We start from the raw sequence: 16,339 nt of genomic DNA on the forward strand, positions 1-16,339 counted from the left end.
TTTAACACAACCTGCAGACACCTTAGATCTTTAGAGCTGGGTCTCCTGGCTGACTCTTATTCTAATCAGAAACTAAGAGGCGACTGGGCTTTAGCAATAAAGGACCCTCAGTCCCTCAGTCAGGTCTCCCACCTCTGTCAAATCTTTTCAGTCTATGTCGGCTGTTGAGTCCTAATAACAGTAGATTGCTTGTATTTCGTATCAAATGAAATATTATTCTCTCTTTATTTTTCAATTGTTATTATTTTACTGTGAGTAATTTGTGTGTGTCTGTGTGCATGTGTGTGTGGGTACACATGTATGTGTGAGATTTCTGTGTGGTTGTTTTTTCTCCTTTTCTGTAACTATGCTGTACTGCTCTTTTGATCCATGCACAGCACTTTGGTCAGTCGTTGCTGTTTTTAAATATGCTTTATACATCAATGTGATTGCTTGATTGAATGATTTGTGTTAATGACAAAAAACAAAATGTTGAAAAGAAAACAACAGCAGATTTTAATCCATGTTTTGCAGATTTTATTGAAAATATCATTCAATTGTTTGTGGAGTTAAATGTTTAGCTGCTTAAAAATGAATGTTGTAACTAAATAAGAAAACACACATTAAGTTTGACCTAAGCATACGGAGGCCCTGAGAGGACGTGCATCCTATACATTTGTATTCACTCCGTTTTCCTGTGATAACGTACATTTTGGTTGTTTTCGTGTGATAATAAGTTAATTTCAGTCTTGGGGGTGGGGGGTGGGGGTAGATCTCAAGAAATTGACTCGTTATCATGGGAAAACCATTGTTGTTATTGTGAAACGAGATAAATAAGTTGACATCTCAAGAAAACAACCAAAATGTTCTCTTTATCGCAGGACTTCCACACAGGCAGACACAGTGCAACACAAAATACATAAATAGCCATACCTATAAAAAAAAAACATACAATCCAGCACATATACAATCAAAATATAAAACATTTAAATTGTTTGTACCAATATTAAACACAGAACTATTTTGTTTTTTGTAACATCTTTACTGTTCTAAACTTCCAATAATGCTTTTGACTGGGGTTCTTTTCTTTGGTCAGTGAGCGATTAAGTTGGCCTTCTCTGTGTTCCCACATGGAGGCGAATCAAGGATAGGACCATGTATTTGTAATGCAGTGACCACACATTCGTGAGCAGGAGCTGACCAAAACAATAGAATATGTTCAGGCTTCATGTTTTTAAAAATCCATGCCGTCAACCAAAGACAAAGATTGTGATAATCTCACCTGTTTGCTTTTCAGAGGGACAGCCTGCACTTCTTTCTTGTTTCCTCTTCTGATACACTAAAATAAAATACACAGGAATTAGATAAGGATTTGCACTCCCCCGACAAAACAACCACCATTGTTGATTCAATGGTTCAGTGACTCGGACAGAAAAATATTCAAACTTGATGCATATTTTTCTTTATTCACCTCACAAATTATCTCTCATGATTCAAATGCTGCATGTAAAGTTAGTTATGGTCAACAGGTTGCTGACTTCCCCTTCTCTTTCCTGACATTGTTTCCAATAATTCAGGAAGTAGACTGAATAAAAAGCAATGTTACATTAAATAAAAGGACAGATTTGTCAGGGTTTAAACATGTGTAATCAAGTCAGCACACACATCAATAAAATCCACAAACTAAAAAGTAATTTCTCTAACATCTTAATGCAAATATGTTGCATACTGTGTACTTTCATAACATTCAATGAGATGCCAAGGAGGGAGAAAATCAAACATACACAGTAGCATTTTACCAAGTGAACACAATTAATCGTGTTTTGTTCCCTAAAGCAAAGTCTGTGACTCCTTAGCCTTAACAAAGAGTGTGTGAACAGGGCTCAGAAACGTCAGCCTGTGTTTGTCTGAAGGATGGAAACTGGAACCGAGCCTATTCGATTTACAATACAAGTGCTTATTCAACTGTGCGTCAACAAAGGAACCAAAGTTGCAGTCAGAGCATGACAGGGTGAGTTTTCTACCTACCGGTTAAAAGTACGTGGAGTATCAGAGTGACAATTATGATGCCAGAGAGACACATGCCAACAGGTACAATTACCCAGGTCAAGTCCTCAGAGGCTTTGTAACAAAAGAAAAACATGTAGAGTGATTAAACTTGATAACAGTACAGGTGTCATTATCTGGTTTTTATGCACATTTTGTCCCACGTGAATACATTTGCTTTCAATTCTAAGCATGCCTTTTACAAATTCGATTAATTACGATTACCAATTGAAATATAGTGATTCATCACAATTAAAAATATCATCGTTTGACAGTCCTACTTATCTTTGCCACGCCAGCTCCTATAAATCTTTTTCTTTTTCTTTTGCAGACTCTTACTTTGAAAAACACAACTCTGAAACCTGTAGCCTGAGTAGTCCAAAAAAAAGTGTTTTGTGATATGTTTATGTCATACAAATACTGTTAGACATGGAAGAAAATAACCTGAGCATGGAGCGAAGAGTGGAAACAGGGGGAAAAACAGCTTTTGTAAGTATTGCAAATCTAAATTATCATGCTAATTATTAGGTTTTATGGTGCTTGTATACTGTTTGTTTAGGTCTGTTGAAGTGGTATTTTTATAAAAGTGTGTCTGAAGGTTTTAGAAACTTTGCTCTGCAGTTAGCGAGATAATACACCCAGTACTCAGTTCTCAGGAATGCTCTAAATAAACTGGAGGGCAAACAAATATGTTAAGATCAATGCATCAAAGGGATTGTCTTTCTCAGGAGCCTGTGTGTTTACAAAAAATCCCCAAAAAGACTTCATCCAAAAGGCGTCATCCAACATTGCACACCAAGTTAAAGCGCAGTAAACAGATGCTGGTGCAGAAGATCCTTTTATTTTTTCAAAATGATGCCAAGAAACCACTTAGGGCAAACATCAGAGGCACTTACGCTTGCTGTTACCCTTTTAGAAATGAGATGGCCGTAAACATGTAGTTTGTTAAGGCTATAAACATTTAAAAAAATAAAGTAAAGGAAGCTTTTTTCCATTTCAAAACAATGAGGCACCTCAGGTTGTGTAGAGTAAGGGGGATAAGACGGGAATGAGCTTGGATTAGACCACACAGGATGGGACTAAATAGGAGAAGGAGGAATTCATCTCTTGTTAAAGGAGTTTAGTAGTCCAGTAATCCTACTTACTGTAGTCCTCAAAACAGTGAGTAACTGTGGCAGCAAACTTTGTGTCCAACCTCTTGACCTATCGAAATACAAAACATGTATTCAAAGTCGTGAAAGAACCTGCAGTGGATGTAAAAAGTCCTGTTTACTTCACCAACATACCTGTAGACAAGTGTTGTGTAATTCTCCTGTCAGGTTCAAGTCAACAGCCTTAAGTTTTTCCTGTGAAAGACACAAAAGAAACAAAACCCCTTACAAGTGTAACCATGCTGGTGTTTTGGAATTTACATGGTTTCTGTTTTGGATGTATTGTCTCTTTAATGTGATTTCAGCCATTACTCAGAAGCAATTCAGCGGCGACATGATTGATTAATGAAGGATAATAGCTTTCCGTCTGAGCAGAAACAAACCTAACCTAACTGAGCTACTTCCTGCAACAATGCACGTAAACATGTTGACAGACTTTGAGTGTGGCAGATGTCATTGGTAGTCAACATTACCTCAAGTTGTGTAATTACCTTCAATCGCCTTTGTGTGACAAATTATGGTTTGAAGCTACAACACCTTAGAACAAACTTGTTGTCTACTGGTAACAACCAGGAAATATAGAAAAAGAATACACAGAAGCTGATGTACCAAATGACAAGAATGTTTTGACAGTTCCCTCATTACGTAACTGAAGATGCACTAGAGGTCATTCAAAGGCTTATTAGAATGAAAATGTATGCAATGATGTATTGAAGATTTAATGTGTATTTTCAAATACGGTGTTACACAGAGCTGTCAAGAAACACCAAAAAAAGAAATATATGGGATCTGCATTGCCTCCATTCCCCCCTTATTTCCCATTGTGTGATACTTACCACATGCACCGTGTGTGTTTTGTTGATGTTGCACTCAGTAGAACCTTCCCATTTGACACACAGCCCGATGGAAAAGTTTGCAGTGATCCGTGAAGACATCTTCACGTCGACATGACCCCGATGCCTCGTCACAGTGAACTCCAATGCTGGAAATTATTGCACAGCTATCAGTGAAATGACGGACACTCATGCACCACAGAAGATAATGAAGGTTATTATCTTTATAATATGATATGAATGTGGCTCTTCAATAACTATCATGTGGATTAATTGTCATGGATTACCAGGGCTGTGCTATAATCGGATGATATGATACCTTATTTTACAAAAAAGTGTTACCTTGGAATCTTGCATCAGCAAATGGACACCTTGTCCAGGACTGAGAGGCTGTAGTGAACTGAAAGAGATAAGACATTTTCATTCTCTTCATGCAAGTGTTAGAAAAACCACATTTTTTACCACATTTAAAGGAGCAGCATGTAAGTCTGACATGTAGTGTTTAAAAAGGGGTACTGCAGTCCAAATTCAGCGAGCTGTCTTCACCCCCAACAGGGCCGGCCCGTTGCATAGGCAGTATAGGCAAATGCTAGGGGTGCCAGCATTTGATCAATGACAGTAACGTCAGTGTTTCCTATCTCGAGTTAACATCAGTTATTTCCACTGTACTTTTTTTAGGTTAGGATTATTCATGTTACACTTCTGCTTTTGTATCGTAGGCTACGTTGTTTGGGAGACAAAACCTACTTTTATATTTATTGACATCTCTGTACTTAGCTTTCACCCTCGTCGATTAAAATGTTTATTTTCCTCCTCCTGTTGTCATTAATAGTTTTAAGCTCTTGCCTTTAGAGTATTGATGTCTAAGAGCATAAATGCATTTTGTGAAAGAAGTCCACACTGAATAGATATGAGTGCATGCTGTAGGTCTGGTTAAAGTCCTCTGTGAATAGATATGAGTGCATGCTGTAGATCTGGTTAAAGTCCTCTGTGAATAGATATGAGTGCATGCTGTAGATCTGGTTAAAGTCCTCTGTGAATAGATATGAGTGCATGCTGTAGGTCTGGTTAAAGTCATCACTGAATAGATATGAGTGCATGCTGTAGGTCTGGTTGAAGTCCTCTGTGAATAGATATGTGTGCATGCTGTAGGTCTGGTTGAAGTCCTCTGTGAATAGATATGTGTGCATGCTGTAGGTCTGGTTGAAGTCATCACTGAATAGATATGAGTGCATACTGTAGGTCTGGTTAAAGTCATCACTGAATAGATATGTGTGCATGCTGTAGGTCTGGTTGAAGTTCTCTGTGAATAGATATGTGTGCATGCTGTAGGTCTGGTTGAAGTTCTCTGTGAATAGATATGTGTGCATGCTGTAGGTCTGGTTGAAGTTCTCTGTGAATAGATATGTGTGCATGCTGTAGGTCTGGTTGAAAGGAAAACTATTGAGTTGAGTTTTCTGTACTGCTCAGAAGAGAAAATCATATTTAAATAAAACACTATATTATAAAATGCAGATTGTTTCACAAATGCTCATCTTCTCTCTCTAGATGCAATCAGAAACATTTAAATCCATCCCCTGCTGTCCCTGGGTCGCCTGTGACCACTTCTGCTCCCTAAACTGTTTGGTATTGTTTATTCTGTTAGACTAGTTATTTGTATTTGTATTTTATTTTGTATTTACGTATAAAAAAATATTAGTGTTATTACCATTTTATAAATGTTTGTCTATAAGTATTTTTTATTTTTTTAACAAAGACATTCTGTTCAGTATAGAGGATTATAGGAAATATAGAGGAGGAAAAAGAGGACGAATATTGTCTTTGGTGGTCAAACTGTCTGCAATATAAGGGGCAACTGCTAAAATCTTGCCTCGGGCACCAAAATGGCGAGGGCCGGCTCTGACCCCCAACCCCTCCTTCCTAGCGTCGCTGGGCACTCGGGTTGCCGTGACACGGAAGCTTCAGTGTTTAGCCAGCTCTGCGTCAGTCTTATAGTCAGACAATCATGTCGACCAGCAAAATGTTAAAACCCTGCTGTAAACTAGTACAGATAATGATATACAGTACAGAACACAGAGTATATAATACTAACAGGACTTCTGCTTTGTGGCTACGTTACCAGAGAACTCTCACTTTTAAAATTAGCTGGAACAGGAGACGTTAGACACAGCTTCCCTTTCTTTACTGTAATTACGACAAGCGTACTGATGGCCTGCTAGGTATCCTTTTCTAGAAATAAAGTGGCTCAGTGGAAATCCTTCACCTAGCACCATCCCCAAACAGAGGCAGGTCATTCTTTTCATCCAAATACTTTCTCTAAAAACCCAAGAGCTTGATTATTACCTTCATGCACAGTTGAGGATGTGGATCCACTTTAGTAAATGTAATCTGGAAAAGAAAATATGATATAGTTATTAGAAAAATAACTTTATCCATACACAGAATGGTGTGCAACTATTAAAAGTCATATTTGTTATGAAGTATTTAATAAAAATAGTCTATCCAAACAATATCCACTCTTCTGTTTTGCTTCAAACTGGATTCTTTTTTCTTTCTTTCAGCTGGTGTAGCTTTAAGATGGGAGATTCTCTCTGCGTCACTTGCTTTACTTACCAGAGGGAATTCCCTCATTAAGGGACATCAGCTCAGGTTAATCCAGCAAATATCTCTGATTAAATCTGATCAGAGTTCAGGCTAAGAATAGCCAGGTGTGCCGACTCTGTCTTCTTTTCTTGTAACTATTCTGCTTGGTAAGACGTACAAGAGCCTGACCACATATAACAATGTTCTATAAAAAGATTTGTGTGAACACTCTCTTTACAGGCTATTGTCTGTATCGCATTTCTGGAGTGCCTACAGTAGAATGTGTGCTATCTCGGGCGTTCTAAGTAAACATTCACACCCATTCAAAGTGACGTTGTAAGCAATGTCAACACATTTGCAGTTTCAGCGTGAGAGACTTTTACCTTTGCTCTGCTCACATTCTGTGAGGCATGAGGCAGATCAACGCAGACACCATCCTCTCTTCTCTGACACAACCCGACCGAAGCAGTGACTGGACAGGCGGGCTCCCATGAGAGCGTCTCCTCCAGTGGGTCAAAGTTTATTCCAAACAACAGCTCCTCGACACCTGCAGTCAGGAGATGTCACAACATTTTCAATGCTATGTTCTCACTCTGGAAGAATCACATTTCACAATCAGTTTACTATGGAATTTGTTTGGGATACTTAAAGTGACTCACGGTCTTTGAAAGGGCAGACTTGGACCCTAGGGGCATCAGTCACTGCTGACCATCCCTGTAACAAATGAATTAATTCAAGTACAATTCCTTTTTGAATGTGATAGCCTACGTAAACAGATCTTTAAAAAGCATTAGGTTTATTGTCAGTACTTTACCTCTATGCAGAGACAGGGCAAAGGCCGCAAGTATGGGAAGGTAATGCTCTTCACAGGTTCCTCCTTCTTTATCTGGAAGTTAAACAACGCTTTATGAGTTTATGAATCATCGTGTGCCAAGGTTTTCTTTGTATAAGGTTTTCTTTGTGATTTAAATTATTATAAATTGAGCAATCCTGTTAGTTAATGGTGAACAGGCTTGAGCTTGTATCATGCTTTTCTGGTCTTCTTACTACTCAAAGTGCTTATTACACACAGGTCACACCCATAGATTCACACACAGATGGCAGAGGCTGCTATGTAAAGTGTCCATCAGTATTGACTTATCATATTTATCAGCGGGGCAAGCAATTTGGGGTTATATGTCATGCCCAAGCACACATCGACATGTGGATGCAGGAGCAGGGGATTGAACCTCTGACCTCACAGTTGAGAGACGACAGACTCCAACACTAAGCCACAGTACAGTACACAGACTGTACTTCAATGGAATGGAGAATACTTCTTTTGTGGCATTTGCTTTGTGCTCTTAAAAATTCAAACGGGGAACCTCTCCCGGGGGAACCTAGGTCAACACAATAGTTCCCACAGCCCTTGTACCCTTGTTTCAAGATTTTTTCTTTCCCCTCAACAGTTACACAAAAGCCCTTCCTGTTTGAAGTTCCAGTTTCCTTGCACTCATCTGTTCCAACTCAATGCAAAACCCTGTAGGGCCTTGAGAAAGCCTTCCGGTAATGTCCAGATTGCAGAATGAATGGAGACTAACCAGTGCATATGCCCCCGTGCCGACGCAGATGAAATCCTTAAGGCACAGACGGAGGTGGTAGTTGTGGTCTTCCAGCATGTCTGACACACTAACACTCAGCTCCTTCCTTTGCGGCTTTATGTCGTATGAAAGCCTCCCAGCTGAAAGAGACGGAGGACAATGTGAGTGTGAAATTCTCAAACATCCTTCCGACGTGAGCATTGGGACCCACTGAGGGGTTTGCTTGATTATCCCATTTTTTTAATCAAATCATTTTGACTGCTTTGGCCTCAGAAATGTACTCAAACATTTATAGAGGGAAAACCGACTGCTTGATTGAATTAGCCGTACCAACAAAAGGGTCAAAAGGTCAACTATCAAGCTATAACAGTGTACGCTGAACATGCCAATGCATTGCCCAGTTTGGTGATTAAAAAAAAAAAAAATGTACTTACTGATGCATTCTGGGACATGCCTTTTCAAATCCGCACTTTTACAATCTGTAAAGAAATATAAGCAACAAAGTAATTAAGTGTAAATTGTAAAAGCAATATAAAAAAGGATAACTGTTACATAACCCCTGTGTGAGTATCTTCTACTTGTTTTTCTCTTACACGGAAATACTTAGAGCCTTCACACCACCATTTACTGAGTTTAATTATTGACTATGTTACATATTAAAACTCCATTCATCACCTGTTGGTCATGGTTCCACTAGTGTGTGTTTGCATAATAAGGAGCACGTGCTCTTACCTGGAGCTATGTAGGTTCCCGTCCAGCTCATGCCACAGTAGACCTCCAGGGTTTTCACTGTTACTTTCACATGTTGGCTGGGCAAAATTTCCGTGCAATCATTTTCAACTTCCACCTTGAGGAGGGCAAATAAAAACACACAAACTGTTACAGTACATGTCTGTTAGGCTTCAGCAGTTTAATTTATGGTGTTTGTTGGACAGGTTTGGATTTTAGGTATACATAAATATAACAAAGCAGTATCTTGACAAAGTAAGTTAATGTGTAAACATGAACTTTGAACTAGTGGAGGGGCCTTGAGCCGAAGATCAGCCAGTACCCTTCACAGGTGCTTTGTACGGGCAGGGGAACAAGCTCCCACTCCCACTCAGCAACGTGATGGAGGAGTTTATGGTCACCCATGCAAGAGAGGAGCTGCAGTACAGGGTGTACAGGAACGCCCGTGGGTGAGGGTGTCTGATGTTTCAAAACCCGAAAACACCATGTGACCCCGGGATACAGATACTGATCATGTGTCTGAGTGCATCATAAGATGTATGTTGAAAACTATCTTGTCAGCTGAGCTTTTTTAAGTGAAATGATGAGACATTCTACGGCACAGCGGGAGTTGTTATTTCACATAACTGTGACAATACGGAGGCGCTTTACGCTAAGCCTAATAGGATAAAATAGCATGCGATTAAATCAATTAAAAAAAGATGCATTAATTCCCGCCATTAATCGCGATTAACCAGTTAATGCTGACAGCCCTAAAATAAAACCGATAAAAAAATATGTAAACAGAGTGTCAGATATCCCAATGATGCCATTGCTTTTAACAGTACCTGAAGTCCAGACATTCCATGGCTTTTGACTTTTGACCATGGCTTGAGGATTTGGCAGTTGCTCATTATCCCTTCTGTGGCAATGCAGATGGACAAACCAAGGAAGGACTCTTTGGGAGATAAACATATTAAAATCAGAGGACAGTCTAAAAGGATGGTCAGACAGCACTAGGTACACAGCAGCTATCAAACACACTAAAACCTCTTTTACCATTAAACAAACAAAAATGACAAAGCATGAGTAAGCATTCGATTAAATGTCATGCAGGAAAAAGAATATGCATCAGACAGATGCGTGGACAGATAACTCATTGAGGATCAGAGGGATTTCCTCTCTCTAGCTCGGACAGTGAATAATGTCTATTGTGCTTATTTCCGTGTGCTGCGACCATAACCACTGATCATGCATTCTATGTGCTGATTGGGAACAAAAAAACACAGAGTAATATATTTATTATGCACAAGCAGAAGTTGAATCATGGAAAGTGTCTGGTTTCATAAATGACACTTCCTTCCTAAATACGTCATAAGTGTCATGAACGCGTTGGCCTAACAACATCCAAATACAGCAGTCAAAACTGAAACTTCCCCATTGAGCTGAGTCACATCATCTGTGGATGTGAAGGTCAGTTATGGAGAATTGCCACTATATCATTGCTGTACCTGTGACGAGCATTCATGGTGGAAAAACTTACTATGAATCCATGTACACAACAACAGTTGTTGGGCCACACAAAAGTGGCCATTAAAAAAAAGAAAACAATAGCTTGACAGAAGCAAAGTTCTAGAGAGCAAAGATGAACTGGAAAAAAATGCCTTGAGAATAATTAAACGGAAATTGTTCATGTTTTATTCATTTTCCTTAACTGTACACCACATTAAAAATAACCTGCTTCATTTACTCTACACATTAAAACGCTGGATTTCTTTATTTAAAACTGAAAAACGAGAGTTACACGGTTCTATGAATTCTGGATGACCCCAGTACTTCTCTGTAACTCGAGATCTTGGCAAGAAGATTCTGTAGTGACGTCTCGTGGGCTATTTAAGCTACGTCATGCTTCATCTCAGGTCGCATATGACTTTGTTGATATTAAATACTCGACCTGCACGTGCACAAGACTGATTTTATCCACTGCCTCTGGCGGTCAGGAAGAATGAAATAGAACTTAAGCAGCATTTTTCAAATAAAATCTGACTGCGAATATCGTTTTCAAATACACTTACCAGAAAGTTGTAAGGCAGTGTTGACTCTAAGGTGTAGGGAGCACTTCTGCCTCCCTTCACATCTCATGACTGTGGAGAGGCTGACGTTGTGGAAGATGGAGGAGGTGTTGAGACCATCAGGAGGGTTCTGACATGGAGGACGAAAGAAATCTAAACAGGAAAGGTCCAGAACAACAAATCACTTTCACGGTCAGATCCATTTAAAAGTAAACCAGTCAAAGAACCAAAATAAAGAAATTACTTGTTTTTTTCTTCCCCAAAACATTAGCTTACATACCGTAAGTTGTTGGTGCTACTAGCATACTAGCACATAAAGTGCAAAATATCAGCAACCAGTATTTTGCAATTACACATCTAACAGCTATTTTTTTGTTTTATTTCCGTGTGAAGACAATTAAATCTGCATTTGAACATAATTAATTGTAAAAAAATTAAGATTTCTTTTGCACTTTTTGAGTGAGACGAGCTGCTTCTAACGTTAGCTGAGCTTGCAGTTCCTCGTCTTGTTTCAAGGTTAGCGCCTCCTATAAACTAGATAATAAATTCACAGCAATAATACTTACATTCATTTTAATGCACTGGTTTGGCACTGTGGCCTATTTAAGCCTAGATATTATAATCTGTATCAGGAAGGATCAAATCTGGTAACCTCCCTAGTTTGATTACCAAATGAGTACAATTCGATTCGATGTCAACGCACCTGTCAGAGATGCTTTTTAAAGCACTGTTGGATCAATGTATTTCTCCTTTATTTTCATTGCATGTCAGGAAGTTATGTTTTCAAAGGTTTCTCATGTGATGGGTGGAGAAATTGATTAATGTGTTTCAATGAAAGGAATTATTTGTTTGTCAAGTGATGCTCTTTATGTGGTTTTCTTTGTCAAACCCTGCACAAATTGAAAATCTGAGCATTGTCTTTGGCAACAAAACAGTAAAATACCGGTATGCAAACATTTTACATCTTTGCAGTATCAGTGCAGTTGGGATGTAGCAACCAGCACATGTACTTACAATCTGGCTTGGTTTTGCAGCGGAGGCCCTGCAAAGAGAGAAGAAAAAAAGATGCAGTCACGTTAAACATAACAGGGTGTTACTCTTTTCTGTGACTCTTTTGGAGAAGCTCCAATAATAAAGTAATTCTTAACAAAGAGAACAAAGGTAGAAGGGATTTCCCAGATAGCAGTGAGCTTTTTACATCCTCATTGCTCCTGCAGGACAACTAAGCCTATTAGTAATTATGTCTCGGGTTGTTGTGGTCCAATGACAAGCTACAAACAATAATGCATTTCATTTCATTTCAAAAAGACAATAATTAAATGTAGCCACAAATGAGTCATGTTATTCTGTTTCCATTGGAAACTTACAGGAAGGTTCTAAACTAAATTTGCACTGGTAAATACTGAACAGGAACACATGCAATACTTTTTTAACATGCACATCCTTGTTGATGAATCAGTCAGGAAATATAGGATATATGTGAACAGTGTTAAATGCTTTTGCTGCATCTAGTGATGATTAACAGTATAGTCTAGACTCTAGAACATGTCACTCATCATGAAATGCTTCAGGGTTTTCCTAACTATGGCAAACATTGACGGTCATTCTGTGCTTAAACTTATGTCTCCAGGCTACATTGTTCCAAGCTATCCATGATTTTGACAAAAGAACAAATAGTATCAAACATTCTGCAACAGTATATGACATCGTTCTTAATACCTCATAGGTAATAAGGATGTTTTGAAAGCCAACACCCCTCCCATTCCAGAATCAACACACACAAATCTGGAGGAACATTTCTGTATTGCTGGAGTGCTGTTAACACACTGGCATACAAGAACAGGAAGAAATGTGTCTTTATTGTGTACTACTGGAAGAGTGGAGAAGACAAGATACAGAGTTTACTGCTCAAAGACAAATAACACTTATAGAGCAATTATCAGCCATCTCCATCAAACATGACATGTAGCTTATTTTGGTTTATTTAGGTGTGAGGACATAGTGACCCCAAAAAAAGTTGAAAATCATTCTAATATGCTTGTAAATGCAAGTCATTCTTTGAATGATTAGCCTTTACAGAAATGTTTATAAAGTGAGTCAACAGGTGAGACACCCAGTGTCAGGAATTAGCCTTACCATTCATTAAACCGGTTGACTCATGCTTTGGACCACATCCTAGGAAATCCTTACTCTGGTCAGGGTTTACCTCTAAAGCCCTGACGCCTTAAACTGGTTAAGTATTAGTAGTATTAGCATCTGAAGCTTTACAGGTGGAAGCAGTCGTAGTAGTAGTGCTGGCAAAGTATTATGATGGACATGGATGTCATTTTTTTCTTTTGTTTGAAACAATGCAATAAGTGAACAGTCGTGTTAATTGTAAAAAGAAAAATACCCAATGGTGTATTTTGATGTTAGCAGCTTCTACAGCAGGAAATAGTAAGATGTTATAAAAAGGACAGGGCTATATTTAAGAGTGCGATTTTGAATATTTCTTATTTCTCATTTCTTCTCTTGAGGGTGCAGTTTTTACCTGAGAACATCTGGTGCGACATTTTTCTATCCTCTCAAGTCCTGCAGCTCCACTCAGATACAAACAGCAGTAAGAAATGACCAAGGCCACCCATGAGATCATTTTAGTTATCCAGCACTGGGCTTCTTTTAGTGATCCTGTATTCAGTTTCTTCTCTTGCTTCCTATTCCTCTTCTCTTCTTCTTCTTCTTCTTCTTCTTCTTCTTCTTCTTCTTCTTCTTTTTCTTCTTTTTCTTCTGCTGCTGCTGGGGTCAGATGAGGCTCTGCAAAAGGATGGGTTACCAGCTGGATGAAGAGGCGTCTCCTGAGTTTTCAGTGTCCTGTTATTCAATGTGGTGTGTGGTGGGGCAGAGCTAAGCACACAGAGTGAAACACAAGCAGCTGGAAAGAGTGGATTTAAATATGTTGTGGAGGCGGGGTTATGGATTATGAATATAGTTGTAACTGGTTGTTACTGTATGTAAAAAATAGTTTCATTATTATTTTTCACACAAGTCAGATAGCACATCCTCTTTCCTTCCCTGTGTTATTTTTTTTTATATAAATGCCACTTTTGACACATTTGAAAATTTTCTATTTGTCTGCAACAACATACACACACAAACACTACCAGCAGTGTGAGACCATATCAAAATTCCTTGGACGACAGCAAAATTTCACAACATCTCATAGGAATACAAAATTCCTATTGAAAATCAAACTGATATACACATAATGTTCCTTATATTGAGTTCACAACAGCCCCAGGGCAAGGAAGTTCCACTGCTTGCAAAAACAGTGGAACTGATGAACTCAGAAATTCAGGAAGTGTGTTTTGGTCTGAAATGTTCACAAGCAGATCAGGTTACCCAGCATTTGTCTGATATCGCTACAAACCAGGAATATTTAACCAGGGTCATCGGTTAGTCATGATTGACTGAATTGGGCTTGACATTTAACTCCCAAATGATGGCACACAGAAAACTTCCTCTTCTGCAACAGCATGCCCTTACATGGACAACTACTGTCAGGTTGAGAGTAGCTGGTACGGCTATCTCAAGGTTAAAAAAAAAGAAGAGGTGTTATATAGGCACTACTTTTTCTTAATAAACTTAAATGTATGTGTTAATTGCAGGTCCAAAAACCAAAACAATATCCTGAAAGAAACTATTGAAATAGAGCTGAACCAGAATTGCTGCATCTGTGATATTCCCTGATGGTTCATCATTACAAAACACCTTCCGTGTCACCCAGTCATTTGACTGTATATATGCGTGTGTGTGTGTGTGTGTGTGTGTGTGTGTGTGTGTGTGTGTGTGTGTGTGTGTGTGTGTGTGTGTGTGTGTGTGTGTGTGTGTGTATAGCTGCTTTAAAGTACTCATTTAAATTAGGGAGATCTTTCTTACGGATACCGATATTAGAGAGATAAATAATTCTGAGACCAATATATATCAGCCGATATCTTTCTTAAATCAATCTTGGATCTTAAGGGATCCATTGGTTTAGATGTACACCCACATTTATTGGGTTAAGCCTCACACGCTGTTTTCAAACACAAGATTTATAATTAAGACAAGGTTTTTTTTTTTTTTAAGTTTGACAAAAGGCTTTATTGGTCGGGATCACAACAGTGCACTGAAGCCCTAATTGTTACTTAGCAATTAACAATTATCATAAAAACCATATGGAAATAAATTATAAACTGAAATTGAATAAAGCTAGTCATATCGGCATATATCCAAGATAAAAGTAGTGATATGCTAATATCACCCAGTTTATTAATCAGTCGGGCCCTAATTCAAATCATGTAAAACAAAAAAAAAATAACGTAACAGCTCTTGTCAGCGCTCTTTATGTTAGAATTCTTGGAACTTTCCACTTTAACTGAGTGACACTGAGCACTAAAGAACATCAGGAATTATTTATTCTCACAGCATTTCTGACAAAGTAGTCATTTACTACGTCTTACAGCAACAGTTCTTGTTCTTGTAGCACGCCTTGTATATCCTGGAGAAGAGTGTTCTGTTACAGCGTGGAGTCATCATCAGCAAAACTTTAAAAATAATTTCCCTCATCCTGGGAATAAGACAGGGAAGACACAACTTCCAAGCACTTCCTTTACAAACTCAGGTTATCTGATTGTCTTGATGAAAGTTAAATACAGGCCAAACAAATCGGAGTCAACACAGGCACTGTAGAGAGAAGGAAATACTGAAAGTCTAAGAGGTACAATGACCCTATATGACCATTTCAAGAGAAACAGATTCACATATGTATTACTGTCAGGTATAGCACTTCTCCTAAATGATGGGGTATTACATCAGAGTGGAAATCATAGAAGGGTTGGGACATTATGGAGGCTCAATAAAGTGAAAACAAAACTGATTCTTAAAGGTTATAGCCTTATGTACACAATTGCACGTGTTTACATTAAAAACAACTACATCTTCAGCATTTTTCCTTTAAAAAAAAATAATAATTTGAATAGTTATTGTGACCCAGTTCTAGGTGTGCCTGTTTATAGAAGAGTAGTTATTACCCAGCTCTGATCAAAGGAAAACACACATAGACAAACACTCTCACACATATCTGGCTTAAATCAACACAGGCACATAAATTGTGTCTTAAATGAAGAAACAATCGACAATGAACTGATTTATAGCACTTAGAAAGCTAGTTGTGAATTTTTCCTTATCTGAAAATGTTGAAAGAGGGTTAAATCAATATTTATTTGACCTGGTGCGAATGAATGAAGGAGCTATTGACACAGGAATTTATTCATGTAACTTGTTCGTCTACTATATGTCACAAGAGAGCTATTCTATGATTATAACACAATGATACAACAGTGTCAGGTAGGCCTACCTAGCTAGCCTTT

The 16,339-nt window shown here is 38.4% G+C and overlaps 1 protein-coding gene across 4 annotated transcripts; it reads right to left on the reverse strand.

The window, feature by feature from the left end:
* Positions 1-501: 501 nt before the first annotated feature.
* il17rel (interleukin 17 receptor E-like) lies at positions 502-13,866 on the reverse strand. 4 transcript variants are annotated; one of them, XM_020639482.3, is made up of 18 exons: positions 13,483-13,860; positions 11,967-11,994; positions 10,956-11,105; positions 9,729-9,838; positions 8,905-9,019; positions 8,607-8,651; positions 8,173-8,312; positions 7,407-7,478; positions 7,252-7,306; positions 6,976-7,139; positions 6,353-6,397; positions 4,352-4,409; positions 4,013-4,158; positions 3,312-3,371; positions 3,171-3,228; positions 2,008-2,100; positions 1,262-1,318; positions 502-1,175 (listed from the first exon to the last, which is right to left on the reverse strand). In XM_020639482.3, exons 1-18 carry the CDS (start codon positions 13,582-13,584, stop codon positions 1,072-1,074), a joined length of 1,602 nt encoding a protein of 533 aa, XP_020495138.2. In that variant the 5' UTR covers positions 13,585-13,860; the 3' UTR covers positions 502-1,071. The 4 variants fall into 4 exon arrangements, 3 of the variants coding, with proteins under 3 accessions (XP_020495138.2, XP_065807604.1, XP_065807605.1); XM_065951532.1 differs by lacking the exon at positions 2,008-2,100 and having other exon boundaries at positions 13,483-13,863; XR_010665171.1 differs by lacking the exon at positions 502-1,175 and having other exon boundaries at positions 1,264-1,318; positions 2,008-2,394; positions 13,483-13,866.
* Between the last annotated feature and the right edge of the window lie 2,473 nt (positions 13,867-16,339).

The sequence above is a fragment of the Labrus bergylta genome, chromosome 23, assembly GCF_963930695.1.
Source record: "Labrus bergylta chromosome 23, fLabBer1.1, whole genome shotgun sequence".
In the NCBI taxonomy this organism is placed as follows: Eukaryota; Metazoa; Chordata; class Actinopteri; order Labriformes; family Labridae; genus Labrus; species Labrus bergylta.

Bases quoted from the DNA above. Each gene is read 5' to 3' on its own strand.
- il17rel (XM_020639482.3), bottom strand. From the start codon at position 13,584: ATGATCTCATGGGTGGCCTTGGTCATTTCTTACTGCTGTTTGTATCTG. The intron at 7,479-8,172 runs GTTAGTCTCCAT...TTTAACTTCCAG, and splicing joins GCACGGGGGCATATGCACTG to ATAAAGAAGGAGGAACCTGT. The intron at 7,140-7,251 runs GTGAGTCACTTT...TCCTGACTGCAG, and splicing joins AGTCTGCCCTTTCAAAGACC to GTGTCGAGGAGCTGTTGTTT.